The sequence below is a fragment of the Erythrolamprus reginae genome, chromosome 2 (genome assembly GCF_031021105.1).
Source record: "Erythrolamprus reginae isolate rEryReg1 chromosome 2, rEryReg1.hap1, whole genome shotgun sequence".
NCBI lineage: Eukaryota > Metazoa > Chordata > Lepidosauria > Squamata > Dipsadidae > Erythrolamprus > Erythrolamprus reginae.
Window position 1 is genome coordinate 339697820 of NC_091951.1, and position 21132 is coordinate 339718951.

General features: G+C 41.0%; 1 protein-coding gene across 1 annotated transcript in view; it reads right to left on the reverse strand.

Moving 5' to 3' along the window:
• Positions 1-10524: 10524 nt before the first annotated feature.
• The window catches only part of DYNAP (dynactin associated protein), a 29280-nt gene continuing 18672 nt past the window's right edge, over positions 10525-21132 (reverse strand). The window contains exons 6-9 of the mRNA XM_070736915.1: positions 18501-18610; positions 17422-17535; positions 13261-13410; positions 10525-10659 (exon numbers count right to left, since the gene is read on the reverse strand). Coding sequence (XP_070593016.1) covers positions 10525-10659; positions 13261-13410; positions 17422-17535; positions 18501-18610 — 509 coding nt within the window. The remainder of the gene's footprint in view (positions 10660-13260; positions 13411-17421; positions 17536-18500; positions 18611-21132) is intronic.

Consider the following 21132-nt stretch of genomic DNA (forward strand, 5'->3'; position numbering starts at 1 on the left):
TAGATTTGTATGCCGCCCCTCTCCGAAGACTCGGGGCGGCTCACAACAATAACAAAAACAATATAATAGATACAAATCTAATATTAAAAAAAAGTATATATAAAACCCCAACAATTAAAACAACACAACACATGCATACCAAACATAAAATATAAAAGCCTGGGGGAGGTGTCTCAGTTTATTTATTTATTTATTTTATTTATTATTTGGATTTGTATGCCGCCCCTCTCCGAAGACTCGGGGCGGCTCACAACAAGTGAAACAAATCATAATAATCCAATTAATTAAAATATTTAAAGATTTAAAAACCTCATATACTAACAGACACACACACAAGTATACCATGTATAAATTAAACGTGCCCAGGGGGAGATGTTTAATTTTCCCATGCCTGACGGCAAAGGTGGGTCTTAAGGAGTTTACGGAAGGCAGGAAGAGTAGGGGCAGTTCTAATCTCCGGGGGGAGTTGGTTCCAGAGAGCCGGTGCCGCCACAGAGAAGGCTCTTCCCCTGGGGCCCGCCAACCGACATTGTTTAGTTGACGGGACCCGGAGAAGGCCCACTCTGTGGGACCTAATCGGTCGCTGGGATTCATGCGGCAGGAGGCGGTCTTGGAGATATTCTGGTCCGATGCCATGAAGGGCTTTAAAGGTCATAACCAACACTTTGAATTGTGACCGGAAATTGATCGGCAGCCAATGCAGACTGCGGAGTGATGGTGAAACATGGGCATACCTAGGTAAGCCCATGACTGCTCTCGCAGCTGCATTCTGCACGATCTGAAGTTTCCGAACACTTTTCAAAGGTAGCCCCATGTAGAGAGCATTACAGTAGTCGAACCTCGAGGTGATGAGGGCATGAGTGACTGTGAGCAATGAGTCCCGGTCCAGATAGGGCCGCAATTGGTGCACCAGGCGAACCTGGGCAAATGCCCCCCTCGCCACAGCTGAGAGATGGTTTTCTAATGTGAGCTGTGGATCGAGGAGGATGCCCAAGTTGCGGACCCTCTCTGAGGGGGTCAGCAATCCCCCCCCCAGGGTAATGGATGGACAGATGGGATTGTCCTTGGGAGGCAAAACCCACAGCCACTCCGTCTTATCCGGGTTGAGTTTGAGTCTGTTGACACCCATCCAGGCCCCAACAGCCTCCAGGCACCGGCACATCACTTCCACCGCTTCGTTGACTGGGCATGGGGTGGAGATGTAAAGCTGGGTATCATCGGCATATTGATGGTACCTCACCCCATGTCCTTGGATGATATCACCCAGCAGTTTCATGTAGATGTTGAATAGCAAGGGGGAGAGGACCGACCCCTGAGGCACCCCACAAGGGAGAGACCTCGGGGCCGACCTCTGACCCCCCACTAACACCAACTGCGACTGGCCAGAGAGGTAGGAGGAGAACCACTGGAGAACAGTGCCTCCCACCCCCAACCCCTCCAACCGGTGCAGAAGGATACCATGGTCGATGGTATCAAAAGCCGCTGAGAGATCGAGGAGCACCAGGACAGAGGATAAACCCCTGTCCCGGGCCCGCCAGAGATCATCCATCAACGCGACCAAAGCAGTTTCCGTGCTGTAACCGGGCCTGAAACCCGACTGTCAGGGACCTAGATAATCGGCTTCTTCCAAGGACCGCTGGAGCTGGAGTGCCACCACCTTCTCGACAACCTTCCCCATAAAGGGAAGGTTGGAGACTGGACGATAGTTATTAAGTACGGCTGGGTCCAGGGAAGGCTTCTTGAGGAGGGGGCGCACGAGCGCTTCTTTATAGAGTGTTGGAAAAACTCCCCTCCCCAAGGAAGCGTTGGTAATCTCCTGGGCCCAGCTCCGTGTCACCTCCCTGCTGTCCGAGACCAACCAGGAGGGACACGGATCCAGAAGACAGGTGGCGGAACTCACAGCTCCAATGGCCTTGTCCACTTCATCAGGTGTCACCAGATCAAACTCTTCCCAGACAGGTGGACAAGTACGTGCCCCAGTCACCTCGACTGACTCATTGTCAGTCGACTCTGTTTTACAATTGGAGTCGAGTTCGGCCCGGATCTGAGCGACTTTATCAGCGAAAAATGTGTTAAACTCCTCGGCACTACTCTGCAAGGGCTCCCCAAATCCCCCCTGGTTAAGAAGGGAGCGGCTCACCCTAAACAGAGCGGCCGGGCGGGATTCCACTGATGCAATCAAGGCGGCATGGTACGCGCATCTTGCCGCCTTGAGCACCACTTTGTAAGTCTTAATAAAAGCTCTTACAAGTGTTCGATCAGATTCAGACCTACTCTTCCTCCATCACTTCTCTAGACGTCTCTTTTGGCATTTCAACTCCTGGAGCTGCTCGTTGAACCATGGGGCTCTACGGGGTCTAGCGCCACGGAGAGGTCGCAAAGGTGCAATCCGGTCAAGAGCCTCCGCAGCAGCCGTGTTCCAGGCCTCCGCAAGAGACTCCGCCGAACTGTGGATGAGTGCCTCTGGAATAACCCCAAGCGCCGTCTGAAAGCCCTCTGGGTCCATCAGGCATCTGGGGCAGAACATCTTCATTGGTTCCGTCTCCCTGCGGGGAAGGATTGGAGCCAGGAAGTCAAGCCGTAGTAGAAAATGGTCTGACCATGACAAAGGCAATGCTTCTAAGCCCCTTAGTCTCAGACCATTTCTCAATTGCTCGGAAAGGAATACTATGTCAGGTGCGTGCCCTCCCTCGTGAGTCGGACCCTGTACTACTTGAGTCAGGTCCATGGCTGTCATGGTGGCCATGAACTCCTGTGCCAGCCCAGAGGTTTCGCCGAGTGACGGCAGGTTGAAGTCCCCCAGGACAATGAGTCCGGGGAACTCCACCGCCAACCCGGCTACCTCCTCGAGTAGCACAGGCAGGGCTTTTGACACGCAGCTGGGAGGCAGGTACGTGAGAAATAAGCCCACCTGAACCCCTAAGTCCAACTTCAGCAAGAGAGACTCGCAACCCGCAATTTCCGGAGCAATGAGTCTACGCAGGCAAAAGCTCTCTCTGGCTATAATAGCCACTCCTCCCCCCCTTCCCTGGGGTCGAGGTTGATGCCATATCTGAAACCCAGCTGGGCAAATTTCAGAGAGAGGAACTCCTCCCTCCGGGCCCAGCCAGTTCCCCCATGCCTGGTGATATAAGTTGTTCTTGAGTAATTTGCAAAAGACAAGGAGGGTGGGGGCTGTTCTAATCTCCGGGGGGAGTTGATTCCAGAGGGCAGCGGCTGCCACAGAGAAGGCTCTTCCCCTGGGGTCCACCAAACGATATTGTTTTGTCGACAGGACCCGGAGAAGGCCAACTCTGTGGGACCTAATCGGCCGCTGGGATTCGTGCGGTAGAAGGCGGTTCCTTCTACCGCACAAATCATTTGCTCTGTACTTAGTACTCCTCAGATATAGATTTCACCTTCCAAAAATCTGCAATAATCATGTTAAAATCCATACATTTGGATACCTATGGAGACTCTCAGTCAACCAGGTCATGGTTGTCCCTTGGGTGCTTTTTCAAAAGTCAACTGTTTTTCCTTAAAGACATCTTGCTTCTCATCCAAGAAGCTTCTTCAGAATTGAAGAAGCTTCTTGGATGAGAAGCAAAACATCTTAGAAAGAAGGGATCTCAGATGTGAATCATTATTCTTAGTTGCTTTCTTTCTCAGTGCAAAACTGCTGGGCCAATTTCCTTTGGTTTAGCTTTTTAGAATAGAATAGAATAGAATAGAATAGAATTTTTATTGGCCAAGTGTGATTGGACACACAAGGAATTTGTCTTAAAGAGAGATTATTAGTAAGATTTGTTTATTTGTTTGTTTATTGATTGATTGATTGGATTTGTATGCCGCCCCTCTCCGAGGACTCGGGGCGGCTCACAACATCTATATAAAAACATAGTATAACATCTGATCCAATTAATATAATTGAAAATCTTTAAAAATCCTAAAAATCTTTAAAACATTCATTATCATTCACTCGATAAGTCATGCTAAAAAACATTCATTGGTCAGGAGGAGAGATCTAATGACCCCAGATCTGGTGACAAAGATGAGTTTTTAAACTTTTTCGGAAGGCAAGGAGGGTGGGGGCAATGTGAATTTCCAGGGGGAACTGATTCCAGAGGGCCGGGCCCCCCACAGAGAAGGCTCTTCCCCTAGGTCCTGCCAGCCAGCATTGTCTGGCTGATGGGACCCTGAGGAGACCAACTCTGTGGGACCTCACCAGGCACTGGGATTCATGCGGCAGAAGGGGGTCTCAGAGATAATCTGTTCCTATGCCATGTAGGGCTTTATAGGTCATAACCAACACTTTGAATTGTGTCCGGAAACCGATCGGCAGCCAATGAAGTCTGCAGAGTGATGGTGAGATATGGGCATGCCTTGGAAGGCCCATAACTCCTCATGCGGCTACATTTTGGACGATTTAAAATTTCTGAACACTCTTCAAAGGTAGTCCCATACGGGGAGCATTGTAGTAGTCAAACCTCAAGGTGATAAGGTACCTAACTGTTGAACAATTAGGGAGGTCATCATGCAGTCAATTAGATCAGCCAGCACTCCATGGCTGCAGAGTGACCTTGGATGAGAGCACAAAGAAGAGCTTGCAACAACAAGCATAGCCAAACATGGTTATTTCACATGCTTCTTCCCTCTACGCAAATGAAATTGAGCTGAGGATTTCACAAATGCAATACTTTTTCGTGCCTTTACATAAGCACTTGTTTATTTATTTGGTCTCCTGTAGCTTTGCATTTTGATGAAAACAAAGAAGCACAATTTAATTCCAGCTATTAAAACCCTATTTCAAATTTTGTCCTGTTTTAGCCCTGCAAAATAAATTTTAAAACCTTACAATATGCCAAATATAAGCTGTCTCTGAGATTTTGGTTGATAATCCATTTCACTTTAATGTAATTATTTCTGGGCAATGGTAAGTTATTATATACCCTAGAAAAAGATATCTTGGAAACCAATTTGTCAATTTCTCAGGGGTTGTTTTTTGAATGTAATATGGGCTTAAACTTTGCTTGGAGGCTTTATTAATATTGTATGACTCTTGTTATTGATTGGAAGATTTCTACGTTCTAATCAGCCTGCAGAAAGTTATTTTTTAATGTTAACCTGAAAGGAACTTGGAGAATATAAGGCAGAAATATTTGCACATTTTTTCCTATGTTCTGTGGTTTGATTTTTTAAGTTCTCCCAGCGATACCTAAAAAACATAATGGCACTGACATCATTTAAAACAAGGTGAAAGTTTCCTTGTCAGGATTACATCAGAGGTATTGTTATTGTTATTGTTATTGTTGTTGTTGTTATTGTTATTATGCATTCAAAAAATTTCTACCGATTCTGCATACCTGACTGTACCCATAGGAGCCCATCACTGACTACATGATGTCTTTAAGGTATTTATTAAGGTTTATTATAATATAAAAAACAAATAGAAGCAAAAATCAGAAAAAAATGGGAGAGGGAAAATGGGAAAGAATGCAAAAATATATAAACAAAAAAGGGAACAGGGAAGCAGTGACTTCTGACTTTTTCAGTACAAAAATGTTACAATAGCAACTTTTTGATTGACATTTCTAATAGACACAAATTATTATTATTATTATTATTATTATTATTATTATTATTATTATTAATTAGATTTGTATGCCGCCCCACTCCGAAGACTCAAAGGGGCTCACAACAGGAATACAAAATACAAATCCAATGATTAAAAAAGCTAAAACAGTTTAAAACCCTTAATTAAAAACACTCATGCAACCCAAACAAACCATACATAAAATGGAGCGGTCGAGGGGAATCAATTTCTCCATGCCTGGTGGCAAAGGTGGGTTTTTAGGAGTATGCGAAAGGTAAGGAGGGTGGGGGCAGTCCTAATATCTGGGGGGAGCTGATTCCAGAGGGTTGGGGCTGCCACAGAGAAGGCTCTTCCCCTGGGTCCCGCCAGACGACATTATTTTGTCAACGGGACCTGGAGAAGGCCAACTCTGAGGGACCTAATTGGTCACTGGGATTCGTGTGGCAGAAGGCGGTCCCAAAGATATTCCAAACCATTTCTATTGCCACAATATTAGTCTAATTATCAACAGCTAAAATCAAATGTTCATCTTTTTCCGTTTTGCCCAGAAACAGTTTCCATGTGGTTAAGTTCTTGTCTTTAGCTGGTCTGGCGAAGAGAAGGACCAGAGAAGACATGATAGCAGTCTTCCAATACTTGTGGGGCTGACACATGGAGGAAGGGGTCAGACTGTTATCTAAGGCACCAGAAGGCCAGACAAGGAACAATGGAAGGAAACTGACCAAGGAGAGATTCAATCTGGAAATAAGAAGAAACTTTGTGACAGTGAGCGCTCCAACACTTGAGACTTTCAAAACTAACTAACTAACTAACTAACTAACTAACTAACTAACTAACTAACTAACTAACTAACTAACTAACTAACATTTCAGATTCCTATCTGATTAAATTATCCTTGTGTTTCCTTCCAGCACTATAATTCAGTTACTCTGTTACGCAAAACTATGTTTTGAATAAGTATGTGTAAGAATCAAACTGTTGTGGTTGCGGTTGCTTGAATACAAAACAAAATCTGACACTATTATATCTAATACAAATACTGTAATGAGCCTACATACTGAAATTGTGTTGAACCTGGAGTCAACAAGCTTATAATGCAGTATTCTTTGGAAGGGTGGGGGGTTCTTTTGGAGACTTGGTTGATTTTACCATCCTTTGAATTATTGAGAACTCAAAATTTTACATGGTTTTGTGTGTGTGTGTATGTGTATGTGTGTGTGCCATGGTATTAGTCTCCATGATTTGGAGGCCTTACAAATCTAAACAATTATGGTCGGTCACGCGGGCAGTCAGCTGTTTAAACTAGATTTGGCATTTTTATCTGCCTGTCTATTATCATTATCCCAACAACTGGTTTCAGTTTTTATTTTATGGGACAACACAGCTTTATTATAAAGTATCCTGAATGAATATATTTAAAATATTAACAGTTGTCTCTGTTGAGCTACTTGAGAGAAAGAACAATATTCGGTTTTGCTCTCTTGAGTTGTGAGTGAATGTATCCAAATAACCTAAGCATATCATTTGAGAACAAAATATAGCAAAGCTTTAAGTGAAACAATATATATATTTAAAAAGCAGTAAAGAGAGACATCTGCTGGAAAGTACTTTGTTCTGTACTTTCTGTACTTTCCAGAAATTAATCAATGGCAGTGTAGGTAAAGTTTCAACTGATAAACATTTTATCATATATAAATTGAGCAACTCAACAAGAAGTCAACTTCCTGTTGACTTTCAGAAGAAACAGCAATGTCTGAATTCAGTGCCTAGGATTAACTCTGTAGTAATGTGTACTTCTTTACATAAATCAAAAAATCATACATAGATCCGTGTGTGTGTGTGTGTGTGTGTGTGTGTTGGGATATGTAATCATATATCCAGACATATAGCCGCCCCAAGTCCTTGGAGAGGGGCAACATATACCGTATTTTTCAGAGTATAAGATGCACCCTTTTCCTCTCTTAAAAAGGCTGAAAATTTATAGAAATACCAAGGTGGTTATCTATCATGGAAGCCTTGATATACCCGAATGTCCTAGGAAATACTAAAGTGAGAACATATGATGAACTATTAGATAAGGATGGTAAGCTTAAAACTAGACAAACTTTAGAAGCTGAAGGGAAGGAAACATATAGACTGGTTTCCATATATGCAACTTCAAAACAGATATAAAATTGATTCTGAAAAATATAAAATAAGCCCTAAATTAAATATAATAGACAAAATTTTATTAGGCCCACCCACAAAATTTATAACAAAACTGTATAATTATTTAATAAAATTTGATAACTTAGAAGAAACAGTAAAAGACAGCATGTTGGCATGGATAAAGAATTTTGGCTATCCAATTCACTTAGAAGAATGGATAAAACTGTGGAAAGAAAACTATAAATTAACATTATCTGTACTGTATAAGGAAAACCTCTATAAGATGTTTTACCGGTGGCATTATGCTCCCGCCAGGTTGGCTAAGATCTATCCCAATATAGATCCCATATGCTGGAAATGTAAAAAAACATTTTGGAACTTACTACCATCTGTGGTGGCTATGCCCCCAGGCACGTAATTATTGGCTGAAAATCAAAGGATGGATAAAAGATATACTGCAATTTGATTTAGAATTAAAACCAGAGACCTATCTTCTAGGGCTTGTTAGAGGGCAATACGTAAAATCAAAATACTACCTGATCATCCATATAATAACTGCAGCGAGATTAGCCTATGCACAAATGTGGAAAGATAATAACCTCCCAACAGATAATATGATTATAAACAAACTCATGGATTGTGCTGAAATGTCCAGGCTCACTTTTGAACTAACTAATAAACAAGTAAATAATATATGGATATAATTGATAACTATAAATAGCACAATAAAATGTAAACAATTGATATATGGATTAGATAAAGCAATAAGGAGATATATAGAGCTTGCTTTTTGATTCACCAGAAATGCAAACAAAATGAAAATGACGTACTATGTAACCATTTTCCTTTCTTTTTCTATTTTCTTTTTCTTCTATTTTCTTTTCTCTCTTTTTGTCTTTCTGTCCATCTTTCTCATTTCTCTTTCTTTCACTCTCCAACTGCCCAGAGAAATGAAAATGCTTCATTCACTCTGAACTGCCAAAGCCTCCTTAAGCGCCACCTAAAGGCTCTTCTGGCAGCCCAGAAAATCCCGAGATGGCCAGGATTAAAGGGGGAATGGCAAGAAACTGGCCTGGCCTTCGTGCCACTCTCAAATTTCCTGGGAATTTTTTCCTGGCTCGGGTTCTTAAGAAGAAAATGGTTCTTAACAAGAGGCAAAAAAATCTTGGACACCTGGTTTTTATCTAGAAAAGTTCTTAAGTAGAAGCGTTCTTTGTAGAGGTACCACTGTATATTTATGTAGTTTTCTCAGCAATAATTGATTGTCTAATGCCATATCCCAGACTATTTTACAGAGTCTAGCGACTCTAGCCTACTGCCCTAGAATCTCTTGGAAGTGTCCACATAAATACTAAGCAAGGTTGACCCTGCTTAGCTTTTTTTCAAGACCATTGAGGTCCTAAAATCTTCTGGAACTCTATGAGATTGGCAACTGTAGACAACCTTGTTGCAATGCCTTCAGTTATAGCCAAAACAAATCTCTATTATGCAGGGGAAAATTGTAAAGGAATTGTGCAGAGGCTGCCCTGATGAAGTAAGAGACACTGACAGAAACGTATAGCCTTTTATATAAATATATTTAACATTTAAATTTTCAGAATCCAGAAAAGGAAAAACACAAGATAGTTCACAAGGTGATAGGAACATCATGAGGTAAACCTAAAGCAGTATGTAGAACTAACAGAAGAAAAAGGCGGGACAAAATGGTAACTCCCCCACTTTATGGCAACCAATCATAGTGTAGATTGCCTCATGCATGATTCAGCGCTCTATAACTCAGTATTTCTCAAATTATTTTCTGTTACGCCCCCCCTAGGAAAAAGTAAACATTTTGTAAGCACCTCAACTCTTTGCTGGGATGATTGTTTGTAATATCTGGCACATTTTCGCTGAAAAAAACTTATCAGTGTGATTGGGGTGTAATGTGTTTAAGAGACACCTTAATTTATTTGGCTTCATGCTTTCCGCTGCCAACATTTTTAGACATAATAAACATACCGGTCTTTCCTCGTCTCCCACCGTAGTCACGGTGAAGCCAAGTGCTACATACGCTTCATCATATTTCCACGTCTTAGCTTTCGGGAGACTTACTTTTGTCTCATTATTTCCGTCTGTCTCCTCCTTTTTTTCATCCCCTTTAAATATTTTTCCATGGCGTCTTTTAAGGGTTTGTTATCTGCACTTCATATCTCCTGCTCTGTGCTATTGTTTGGTGTAAAAAAAAAACACCACTCCCTGCAGCAACAAAAAAAGCATGTTCCCGGGGGCCACTCACCCCCCCCCCAAAGGTATTGCTATTTGAGAAGCACTGCTCTAATTAATCAACCACAATTGTGTGTTCTGGCCAATTGTACACTTCATTGTTCCAGCTACTAAATTCAACATCCCATTGTTATCCTAAGAACAAATAAAAAAGGCCCATGTTGATTGATAAATTATTTATTTGAAACTCAACCAAGAAATTAGAAAATGGCAAGGTTATATTGGCATTCTTTTTTTTTTTTAAAAAAAGAATTAATACAGATATCCTTTTATTGCTGTTGATTTTTTTAAAAAAATATTCAATGATGTGCCACCTCAAAGGCAACTTTAGGTAGGTTATATATTAGATGTAAAATCTAAAACATGGAATAAGTACCATTGAGTACCATTTGTTGGGGGTCAAGGGAAAGGGAGGGTCTTGCCTTCTCTTTCTGCTCAAGATCCCCATGGACAATTGGTGGGCCACTGTGTGACACAGAATGCTGGACTCGATGGGCTTTGGCCTGATTCAGCAGGGCTCTTCTGATGTTAAGAATAAGATGCTATGGCAGGTTAATTGCCTGATCCTCCTTCAACCTTGGGATCTTCTTAAATTCAGCTTGCTTTTTGAAGAACAGCTGGGCTAATATATGGTCTGCAGTTGCGTGGAAATAGTCATCCATATCTAGAGTTTGCAACTGCCAAAACAAACAAACAAACAAACAAACAAGCAAACAAGCAAACAACATATGGATTAGAGGTATCAGAATATGTCTCAATGTTTATATACCATCAAACAGTATTGGGTTCCTACCAGTACGGATGAGGAGGATGCCACACTGGTAGTAAAAATGGAGCTGCATGGGTAGCTTTGGGTTTGTGGCGTGCGCACGCATGCATCCGGGTGAGATTTTGCTTCTGCACATGAGCAGGAAACAAAATATTGCAAGGTGACGCTTGCACACACAAGATTTCTGCATCTTTTTTTGCGTCTGTGCATGCAAGGAAGCAAAAAAACCCCAGAAATCTCTTGTGCGCACGCCTCCCCTCACAGGATTTATTGATTTGGTTTGATTTGGTTTGAATGCCGCCCCTCTCCGCAGACTCGGGGCGGCTAACAAAAATGATAAAAAACAACATGTAACAATCCAATTTAATAAAACAACTAAAAACCCTTATTATTTGCTTCCTGTGTATGCGCAGAAGCAAAATCTTACTGGGGCGTGCATGTGCGCATGCATCAGATATCCTAGACGCCCTACCCTGAGCTCTGATGTGATTTATTATGTAAAAGGGAATTTCTCTCTCAAAATACTATAAATCCTTCTTGAAGAAAAACAGAGGAGTAGAGCATTCACAGACGTTCAAAGAGAATCTAAAGATTTATGGTTTCGAGAGAAGATGGAGATTAGATTAGATTAGTTTAGATTTATTGGATTTATATGCCGCCCCTCTCCGCAGACTCGGGGCGGCTCACAACAACGATAAAAAACAGTACATAGTAACAAATCTAATATTTAGAAATCTAAATAACAGTTTTAGATTTAAAAGTCCAAAAAAGAAACCCCCAAAACAAGCACACAATCGAATCATACACAAAAACTACATTTTCTTTCACTATTACAAAGTGAGTACTGTGCTGTCCCCAGAGACAGAGATAGTTGGACTGTATTTAGGCATGTCTCTCTAAGATATTGCATTAGGGGAAATTTAGTGAAATTGCACTCTGGGTAATGTAATTTTACATGTGACCACATTTGTGTATTCCTATTGGCTCTGATTCGGGATGAGGTGTAATTGGAGAGAACATTCCAGAGGGTCTTTGTCTTCACCTGCTTACTCAGCCAGCTACACCTAGAGCCTGGGTCAATTCAACCTCTTTTTACCTGCACAATGGGAAAGATTATACTACAGAAGAATCGCATCATAACTGTGAGTTATTGTGAGAATTCCTGTAATAAAATTATCTGTGATATACCTTTGTGCTGAGTTATCTGACTGGGAAAAGTTGAGCTTGTACCAGAACAAGTACAATAAATCTTAAAATGGTGGAAGGTGGTGAGCCGAGCCTTGGGAAAATTGAATCAAAGTTAGATAAATGTTACATATTGTTACAGGATTTAAACAAAGATTCGAAACAATATACCCTACGAAACAATATACCCTACGAAACTATACCTACAACCCTGGGTCTAGAAAACTTAGAACTACGATGCCTTAAACATGACTTAAGCATTGCTTGCATAATCATATGCTGCAACGCCCTGACTGTCAACGACTACTTCAGCTTCAACCACAACAACACAAGAGCACGCAACAGATTCAAGCTTAATATTAACCACTCCAAACGTGACTGTAAAAAATATGACTTTAGTCATCGAGTTGTCGAAGCATGGAACTCATTACCGGACTCCGTGGTGTCATCCCCTAACCCCTAACATTTTACCCTTAGACTATCCACAGTTGGCCACTCCAGATTCCTAAGAGGTCAGTAAGGGGCGTGCATAAGCGCACTAGTGTGCCTCTCGTCCCTTGTCCTATTGTCTATTCCGTATCTCATATCTCTTCTCTTCCATCCCTATATATTTTCTTCTATTGTCTCATTGATATATTTTATTCCTATATTTTCTCCTCTATTCTTCTTCAGTATTTCCACTATAACCTTCATTGTGTATTATTGTGTATTGGACAAAATGAATGAATGAATGAATGAATGAATGAATGAATGAATGAATGAATGAATGAATGAATAAATAAATAAATAAATAAATAAATAAATCTTGATCACAATTAATAGGCAGCTCTCTATGGGAGAAGTTGTTTTTTCAGGCATTCTGATCAGTACTTATTGAAGATATTATGGAAAAACAGCAAAACTCAAAACTTGCCATAGGAAGCCATAGTAGGTTCAGCATCACGGATAAGAGCACAGAGCAATTTTAGTAATATATACAACATACCATAATGTGCCCAGTTACTTGTTTTATTCCGATCTCCCAAACATGTAGTAATAATAATAATAATAATAATAATAATAATAATAATAATAACAACAATAATAATAGTAATAATAATAATAATAATAATAGTAATAATAATAATAATAATTATTATTATTATTATTATTATTATTATTATTATTATTATTATTATTATTATTTATTAGATTTGTATGCCACCCCTCTCATTAGACTCGGGGCAGCTCACAACAATACTTGCATTTGGTTCATAATTAGGTAATGAAATTGTAGGTTTCTGCTGGCATGTATAGCAGAATTTCTAGGAACTCAAACTCTCACCTGGTTACGGGTGCTAAATGCCAAAATGAGAAGCAGGTCCTCGTCACATGTGCTCTTGAAGTAGTGTTGGATTCCAACTGGGAAGAACACAACATCTCCAACTTCAACGGTAAAGTCAGTAGAAAGAGTAGATGAAACAATAACACCTACCTGCAAATAAGATGCACTAGAACAAATTAAGACTTGTATTTCCAGAATTCAATTCAATTCAATTTATTAGATTTGTATGCCGCCCTTCTCCGAAGATTAGATTAGATTAGATTTATTGGATTTATATGCCACCCCTCTCCGTAGACTTGGGGCGGCTCACAACAATGGTAAACAATACATAGTAACAAATCTAATATTTAGCAATCTAAATTACAGTTTTAGGTTAAAAAATCCAAAAGAAACCCCAATATATAAAAAACAAGCACACAGTCGAATCATACACAGAAACTATATGGGCAAGGGGGAGATGTTTCAATTCCCCCATGCCTGATGGCAGAGGTGGGTTTTAAGGAGTTTCCGAAAGGCAAGGAGGGTGGGGGCAATCCTAATCTCTGGGGGGAGCTGGTTCCAGAGGGTCGGAGACACCACAGAGAAGGCTCTTCCCCTGGGTCCCGCCAGACGACATTGTTTAGTCGATGGGACCCGGAGAAGGCCCACCCTGTGGGACCTAACCAGTCACTGGGATTCGTGCGGCAGAAGGCAGTCCCGGAAATATTCTGGTCCGATTCAGAGTGGCTCACAGAATAAATATAAAAGAAGCATATAGAACAAATCTAATATATTAAAAAATACAACTAAAAACCCTATGTAATACACAATCATACAGTACAATCACACCATACATTACATTTATTGGTCAGAGGGGCAAAGTCTAATTGCCCCAAGCCTGGCAACATAGGGGAGTCTTAAGGCTCTTGCGGAAGGCGAGGAGGGTGGGGGCAGTACGAAACTCTGGGGGGAGCTGATTCCAGAGGGTCAGGTCCCCCACAGAGAAGGCTCTTCCCCTAGGCCCCATCTATTTATTATTTTATTGATTGATTGATTTTGTCCAATACACAATTAGGGTTTTAGTGGGTATACACATAGTAAAATACATGATGAAGGTTATAGAGGAGATACTCATAGTAAAATATGTCAAAGAAAGAATAGAAGAGAAGATATAGGAATAAAACATATCAATGAAAGAATAGAAGAAGAGATATAGGGATAGAAGAAAGGTATAGAAGATGTTGGAGAGCAATAGGACAGGGGACGGAAGGCACTCTAGTGCACTTGTACTCGCCCCTTACTGACCTCTTAGGAATCTGGATAGGTCAACCGTGGATAATCTAAGGGTAAAGTGTTGGGAGTTTGGGGATGACACTATGGAGTCCAGTAATGAGTTCCACGCTACGACAACTCGGTTATTGAAGTCATATTTTTTACAGTCAAGTTTGGAGCGGTTAATATTAAGTTTAAATCTGTTGTGTGCTCTTGTGTTGTTGTGGTTGAAGCTGAAATAGTCGCTGACAGGCAGGACGTTGCAGCATATGATCTTGTGGGCAATACTTAGATCATGATTAAGCCGTCTTAGTTCTAAGCTGTCTAGGCCCAGGATTGAAAGTCTAGTCTCGTAGGGTATTCAATGACATCAAATGACATTTTCTGGTTGATGGGACCTGGAGAAGGCCAACTCTGTGGGACCTAGCCAGCCGCAGGGATTCATGTGGCAGAAGACGGTCCCATAAGTAATCTGGTCCGATGCCATGTAGGGCTTTTTAGGTCATTACCAACACTTTGAATTGTGTCCAGAAACCACTGCAGTCCGCAGAATGTTGGAAATACATGGGAATATCTAGGGAGACCCATGACCGCTCACGCGGCTGCATTCTGCATGACTTCAAGTTTCTGAACACTCTTCAAAGGTAGCCCCATGCACAGAAACTTGCTTTCATTCTATTCTACAGGGAGTCCTTGACTTACAATCATTTATTTAGTGACCATTCAAAGTTACAATGGCACTGAAAAAAGTGACACGTTTCAGCCGGCCAGGAAGGACATCTTCGTGATGTCAAAGCTCCGTCCATGGAATTCCCTATTGGGATTCCCCACCTCCGTTTGAGCCTCCCGACCGGCCCAACAGCTCCGTGGCTCTTTTGCAAAGCTGACAGCCGGGCGGTGGGGCTTCTCAGCATCCTCCTGAACCCAAACGCCGAACCTGAACTTTTGCCGAACTTCCGGGTTCGGCGTTCATGGGAACCCCGAGAAGCCCCCCGGCCGTTTCAAAAGGCGACAGCCGGGCGGTGGCATTTTTGCGGGTTCTTTTTTTCTTGCACACATTAATTGACTTTACATTGTTTCCCATTGTTTGGTCTTACGAACTTTTCGCCTTACGAACCTCCTCGGGGAACCAATTAAGTTCATAAGACGAGGTATTACTGTATTTACAATAGCAATAGCAATAGCAATAGCACTTAGACTTATATACCATTTTACTTTACTTTAGATACCATCTCTCTCTAAGGGGTTTAAAGAGTCAGTCTATTGCCCCAACAATCTGGGTCCTCTATTTGTTTAGAAAAATAGAAAAATATGTTACATTACAATTGTGATTTGTCAAATTTGAAATGATGTATTTTTAAAATGAAAGAAATGATATAATGTATAAGCACGAAGAGAAGATAGTGCAATTTGAACTCTTAATAACCATTTTTGGTTTTTTCTCCCTGTATTGCTATTGTCATAATTAGATTTAAGACCTGAAATAGCTGATGTGAATTGAAGTTTTTTGTTGTTTTGAAAAGAAGTAGATTTGGATTTTTCTTCTTAAAGGGCAGCTTTATTACGCACTATTTATTGAATATTTAATAGTTGTTTTATTGTCTTTCCTTCTCTAGTACCTTTGCATGATCCTTAATTACTTTTAAAATAGGAAATAATTAAATAGTATGTTTTTACCCATAAACACTTTAATCATTTTAATCATTACCTAGAACTGAAGTTTTATAGCAATTAAAGAAAATTGAGCTACTTGCCTAATCTGTTATCATACTGAACCTTCAGTACAAAACCTTAAAATATTACTGTGCTCCTCAACAAATAATGCTGCCCATCATTTGTCCTTTGTGTGACTATTCCAATAATGTGCCTTAATCAACTGAAAAAGAATCCAAGCACCTATTTGAAAATGTATCTTGGTCGGTAAGCCACTCCCACTCAGTCAGATGACTTTAAACCACCCCCAGTCACATGATTATCAAGCCACTCCCGCCTGGCCATATGGCCTGCAAGCCACTCCTACCCAGTCACATGATCTTCAAGCCACACCCACAAAACAAGCCACACCCAGAGTGTGGCAGTAAAAATTTTGGCAGCCCATCACTGATCATAAGTAACTTTTTTCAATGCAGTTGTAACTTTGACTGGTCACTAAATGACTGATTGTAAATTGAAGGCTATTTATAAAGCTTATCCATAACCTGTATGACTCAGTACACATCTTAGGGAAGATACTACAGCTTTCATTGTTTTACTCCAATGTGGCATTCTTCAACTTACTATATAATTCCCAGAATTCTTGACTTTGAGAAATGTTGGCTTGCATCACAGTGGTTAAATTTAAGTTAAACTTAATTAATATTTAAGATTAAATAACTTTTCTATTTGAAGGGCAATTAGTATATGATAAAGATAAAGAAATTCTTCAGAGGTAAATAAGGATGTATGACAATTGAAAATAACCACTTTGGCCTAAATGTAAAAAAGATTAACAGATAAGTGAAAGCAAATAGATGAGATGTAATAGTAAATAGTATTGTAAGTTTGTATAATGACATTGAAAAAGTTTATATATCCCGAAAAAGAAAAGAAAAGAGAGTCTTACAGATCTTTTTTTTCCCCGGGACTTCTGAGAAGAATGGAGCAGTTCTGGCTCCTATTTTTTGTTGTGTGTTTTGTTTGTGTCTTTGTTTTATCTTGAAATTAAAAAATCAATAAAAAGAAAAAATAAAAAGTTTATATGAAAGTTTTCCAGGTGATAAAAGTAAAGGAGGCAACATATTGTTGGATGATAATACAAAATATAAATTTAAATTCATTGTATTGTATTGAAGATTGAAGGTATATGATATTACACTGTTTAAAAGTGGAGAAAAAAAATACACACAAACACACAAAAACTTAAGTTATTACCTTTCCGCAGCCACTGATGACATAGCCCATTTCATTGGCATTGAAATGGAAATGGGGCTGACGTAAAGCATTGCTGGAGATCCGGAGTGTTGCTAAGGTGAGAGCATCTTCCTTCTAAAAAGAAGAAACAAATTTTGCATATACACAACAGTAGCAATGGGGAAATCATGACGGCATCCTTCTTACCCTTATTTGCTTTTAAATTTTAATTCATGGCAGAGATAATTGTATTTACCACAGATGTTTTAATATCGCGCATACCTTGGAGTCTGGAGTGAATTATTTGTTTACTCCAAAAATGGTGGAAGGGTAGAATTATTTGAAATATTGTAAATGGATACATGGTCCGCAACTTGGGCATCCTCCTCGATCCACAGCTCACATTAGAGCAGTGTTTTTCAACCAGTGTGCCGTGGCACACTAGTGTGCCGTGAGACATGGTCAGGTGTGCCGCGAAGCTCAGAGAGAGAAAGAAAGCAAGAGAGAGAAAGAGCGAGCGAGAGAGAAAGAGAACAAGAGAGAGAGAAAGAAAGCAAGAGAGAGAGAAAGAGAACAATAGAAAGAAAGCAAGAGAGAGAGAGAGAGCAAGAGAGAAAAAGCAAGCAAGAGAGAGAGAAAGAGAGGGAGGGAAGGAGAGAGAGAGAGAAAGACATTGAAGGAGGTAGGGAGGGAGAGAGAAAGAGAGGAAAAAATAGAGGAGGGAAGAGAAAGAAAGAGGGATGGAGAGAGAGAAAGAAAGAGGAAGGAAGGGAGAGAAAGAGGGAGAGAGAAATAGAGTGAAAGGGAGGAAGAGAGAGAGAAAAAGTCCAAACTTTTTTTACCACCACCCCCGCTCAATGTGCCCCAGGGTTTTGTAAATGTAAAAAATGTGCCGCGGCTCAAAAAAGGTTGAAAATCACTGCATTAGAGAACCATCTTTCAGCTGTGGCGAGGGGGACGTTTGCCCAGGTTCGCCTGGTGCACCAGTTGCGGCCCTATCTGGACCGGGACTCACTGCTCACTGTCACTCAGGCCCTCATCACCTCGAGGCCCTTACTAGTTTCCAGTGTAAGAGTTGCAATTTTTACCAGGATGCTTACCGAATGGAGAAAGTCACTGTAAATTTTTTCATTGGGTTTTAAGCCTTTTCCGTCTTTTACGTACCGAGCCCACTGGATTACTCCCCCTGGAAACCGGTATCTGGAAGATCCTAAATTGAAAATAAACATAGTGGACAAACTGGTAAGCTCCTGAGTGATGATCAGAGGTTTCATATTAGCTCCGTTATTTTAGGTAGTATTATTTTTTATTAATGGAGAACTAATGTTTTGCACATTGTGTAACATGCTAAAATTTCAATAGATGCATGCTACAGTCCCAAACCCCTTTTAACATTTTAAATATGTTTTATAGGTGGCATATATCACCATCAAGACTAGCCCAAATTTACCCCAAACTAAAACCAGACTGCTGGAGATGCAGCCGCCCCGAGTCTTCGGAGAGGGGCGGCATACAAATCTAAGTAATAAATAATAAAAGGAACAAAAACGGAACATTTTTTCACATGTGGTGGACATGTCCCGAAATTAGGAAAATTTGGAGTAAAATTAGAATATGGATTTACGAAATAAACAAAGTCAAACTTCAATTAAAACCGGAGATCTTTCTTCTAGGCATAATAGATCAAAAATTATTTTAAAAAAAACATTATTATTTGATCAACATGTAATTACTGCAATTAGGATTTGTATAGCACAAAATTGGAAGGAAGAAGACACACCATCAGAGAGAGAAATGATCAAGAAAATTTTGGACTGTGCAGAATCGGATAAACTAACACAAGAACTTAAAAACAATAACCAATCTTGCTACGATGACACATGGGACGATTTTTACATTTGGGTTGACAACAAGAAAAAGAATCGCTGTAAATGATGTAAATAATAAACTGTTAGAAATAAGCAAATTAAGTCTATAATTGATTAAACATAATAATTACTGTTTTAAAGATGATGTTGAATTGATAAGATGCACTATTGCTATAGACTGTGGAAATATGAAAGGAACAAACTGTCTAAGTTACAGTTTGGGAAGGGGGAGGGCTAGGGATATGTGTTGTACTGTCTTTGTATCAGACATAATGCAATAGAAAATGTATACACAGGATGAAACACCTATTGTCTTGTTTTAATTTGTATATACAGTGATCCCTCGATTTTCGCGATCTCGATCTTTGCGAAATGCTATATCACGATTTTTCCCACCCGATGACGTCACTCTCTTCCTTTCTCATCTTTCTTTCTCTCTCTCTTTCTCTATCTTGCTTCTTCCTCTCTCACACTCTCTTCCTCCCTCTCTCATCTCTTTCTTTCCTTCTCTCTCTTTCTCTATCTCTCCCCCTCTTGCTCTCGAGCGGCGGGCGGGTGGGTGAGCGGCGGGCGGGCGGGCAGCAGCGAGGAGCCGAAGATCGGGGTTTCCCCTTTGCGTGGGCGGCGGGGAAGACCCAGGGAAGGTTTCTTCGGCCGCCCAGCAGCTGATCTGCTTGGCAGCGCCGCAGCAGCGAGGAGCCGAAGATCGGGGTTTCCCCTTTGCGTGGGCGGCGGGGAAGACCCAGGGAAGGTTTCTTCGGCCGCCCAGCAGCTGATCTGCTCGGCAGCGCCGCAGCACCGAGGAGCCGAAGATCGGGGTTTCCCCTTTGCGTGGGCGGCGGGGAAACCCCGATCTTCGGCTCCTCGCTGCTGCGGCGCTGCCGAGCAGATCAGCTGCTGGGCGGCCGAAGAAACCTTCCCTGGGTATTCCCCGCCGCCCACGCAAACTCCACCATCTGCGCATGCGCGGCCATGGAAAAAGGGCGTGCATGCGCAGATGGTGTTTTTACTTCTTCACCACTATATCGCGAAAAATCAAGTATCGTGAGGGGTCTTGGAATGTAACCCTTGTGATACTCGAGGGATCACTGTACTTGAATAAAAAAATTCTTTTAAAAAAAAAAGGAAAAACTGGTAAGCTCCTGAGTGATGATCAGGGGTTTCATATTAGCTCTGTTATTTTATGTAGTATTATTTTTTATTAATGGAGAACTAATGTTTTGCACATTGTATAACATGCTGAATTTTCAATAGATGCATGCCACAGTCCCAAAACCCTTTTAGCCTGCAGGAAGTCTTAGTATCAAGCTGGTGATAAATCAACAGCTTGCCGCACTATCTGTAGAAGGCCTGATATTTAGGGCAACTTGGGAGGGATGATTTCATGAGGGAGCAGATGCAGCCACGAAGAATTATTTTGAGAAGTTCAAGGCCATCATATGTCCACCACCTGGGCAGAAGTGGAAGGAGGAATTGCCACTCTGGCACAACTTGAGTGAGCAACGTGACAGGTTTGTGGTTGGGGGACAAAGGATGTGAACTTTCAACTGAGTGGGAAGCTCAGAGTTGGGTTCCCCAGTGTAGGTGCCAAGATGGCTCTGGAAATAAACTGGAACTTTGAGGAATACTTTGACTTGGACACAAATTTAAATTTGGAGACTACCTGGAACCTTGACACTTCAATTGATTGATTGATTATATGCCATCAATAATAATGATAATGATAATGATAACACTCAAAAAGGAGACAGAAGGACTAATACTGGCGGCACAAGAACAGGCCATTAGAACAAATGCTATCAAAGCCAGAATTGAAAAATCAACAGACGATCCAAAGTGCAGACTCTGTAAAGAAACAGATGAA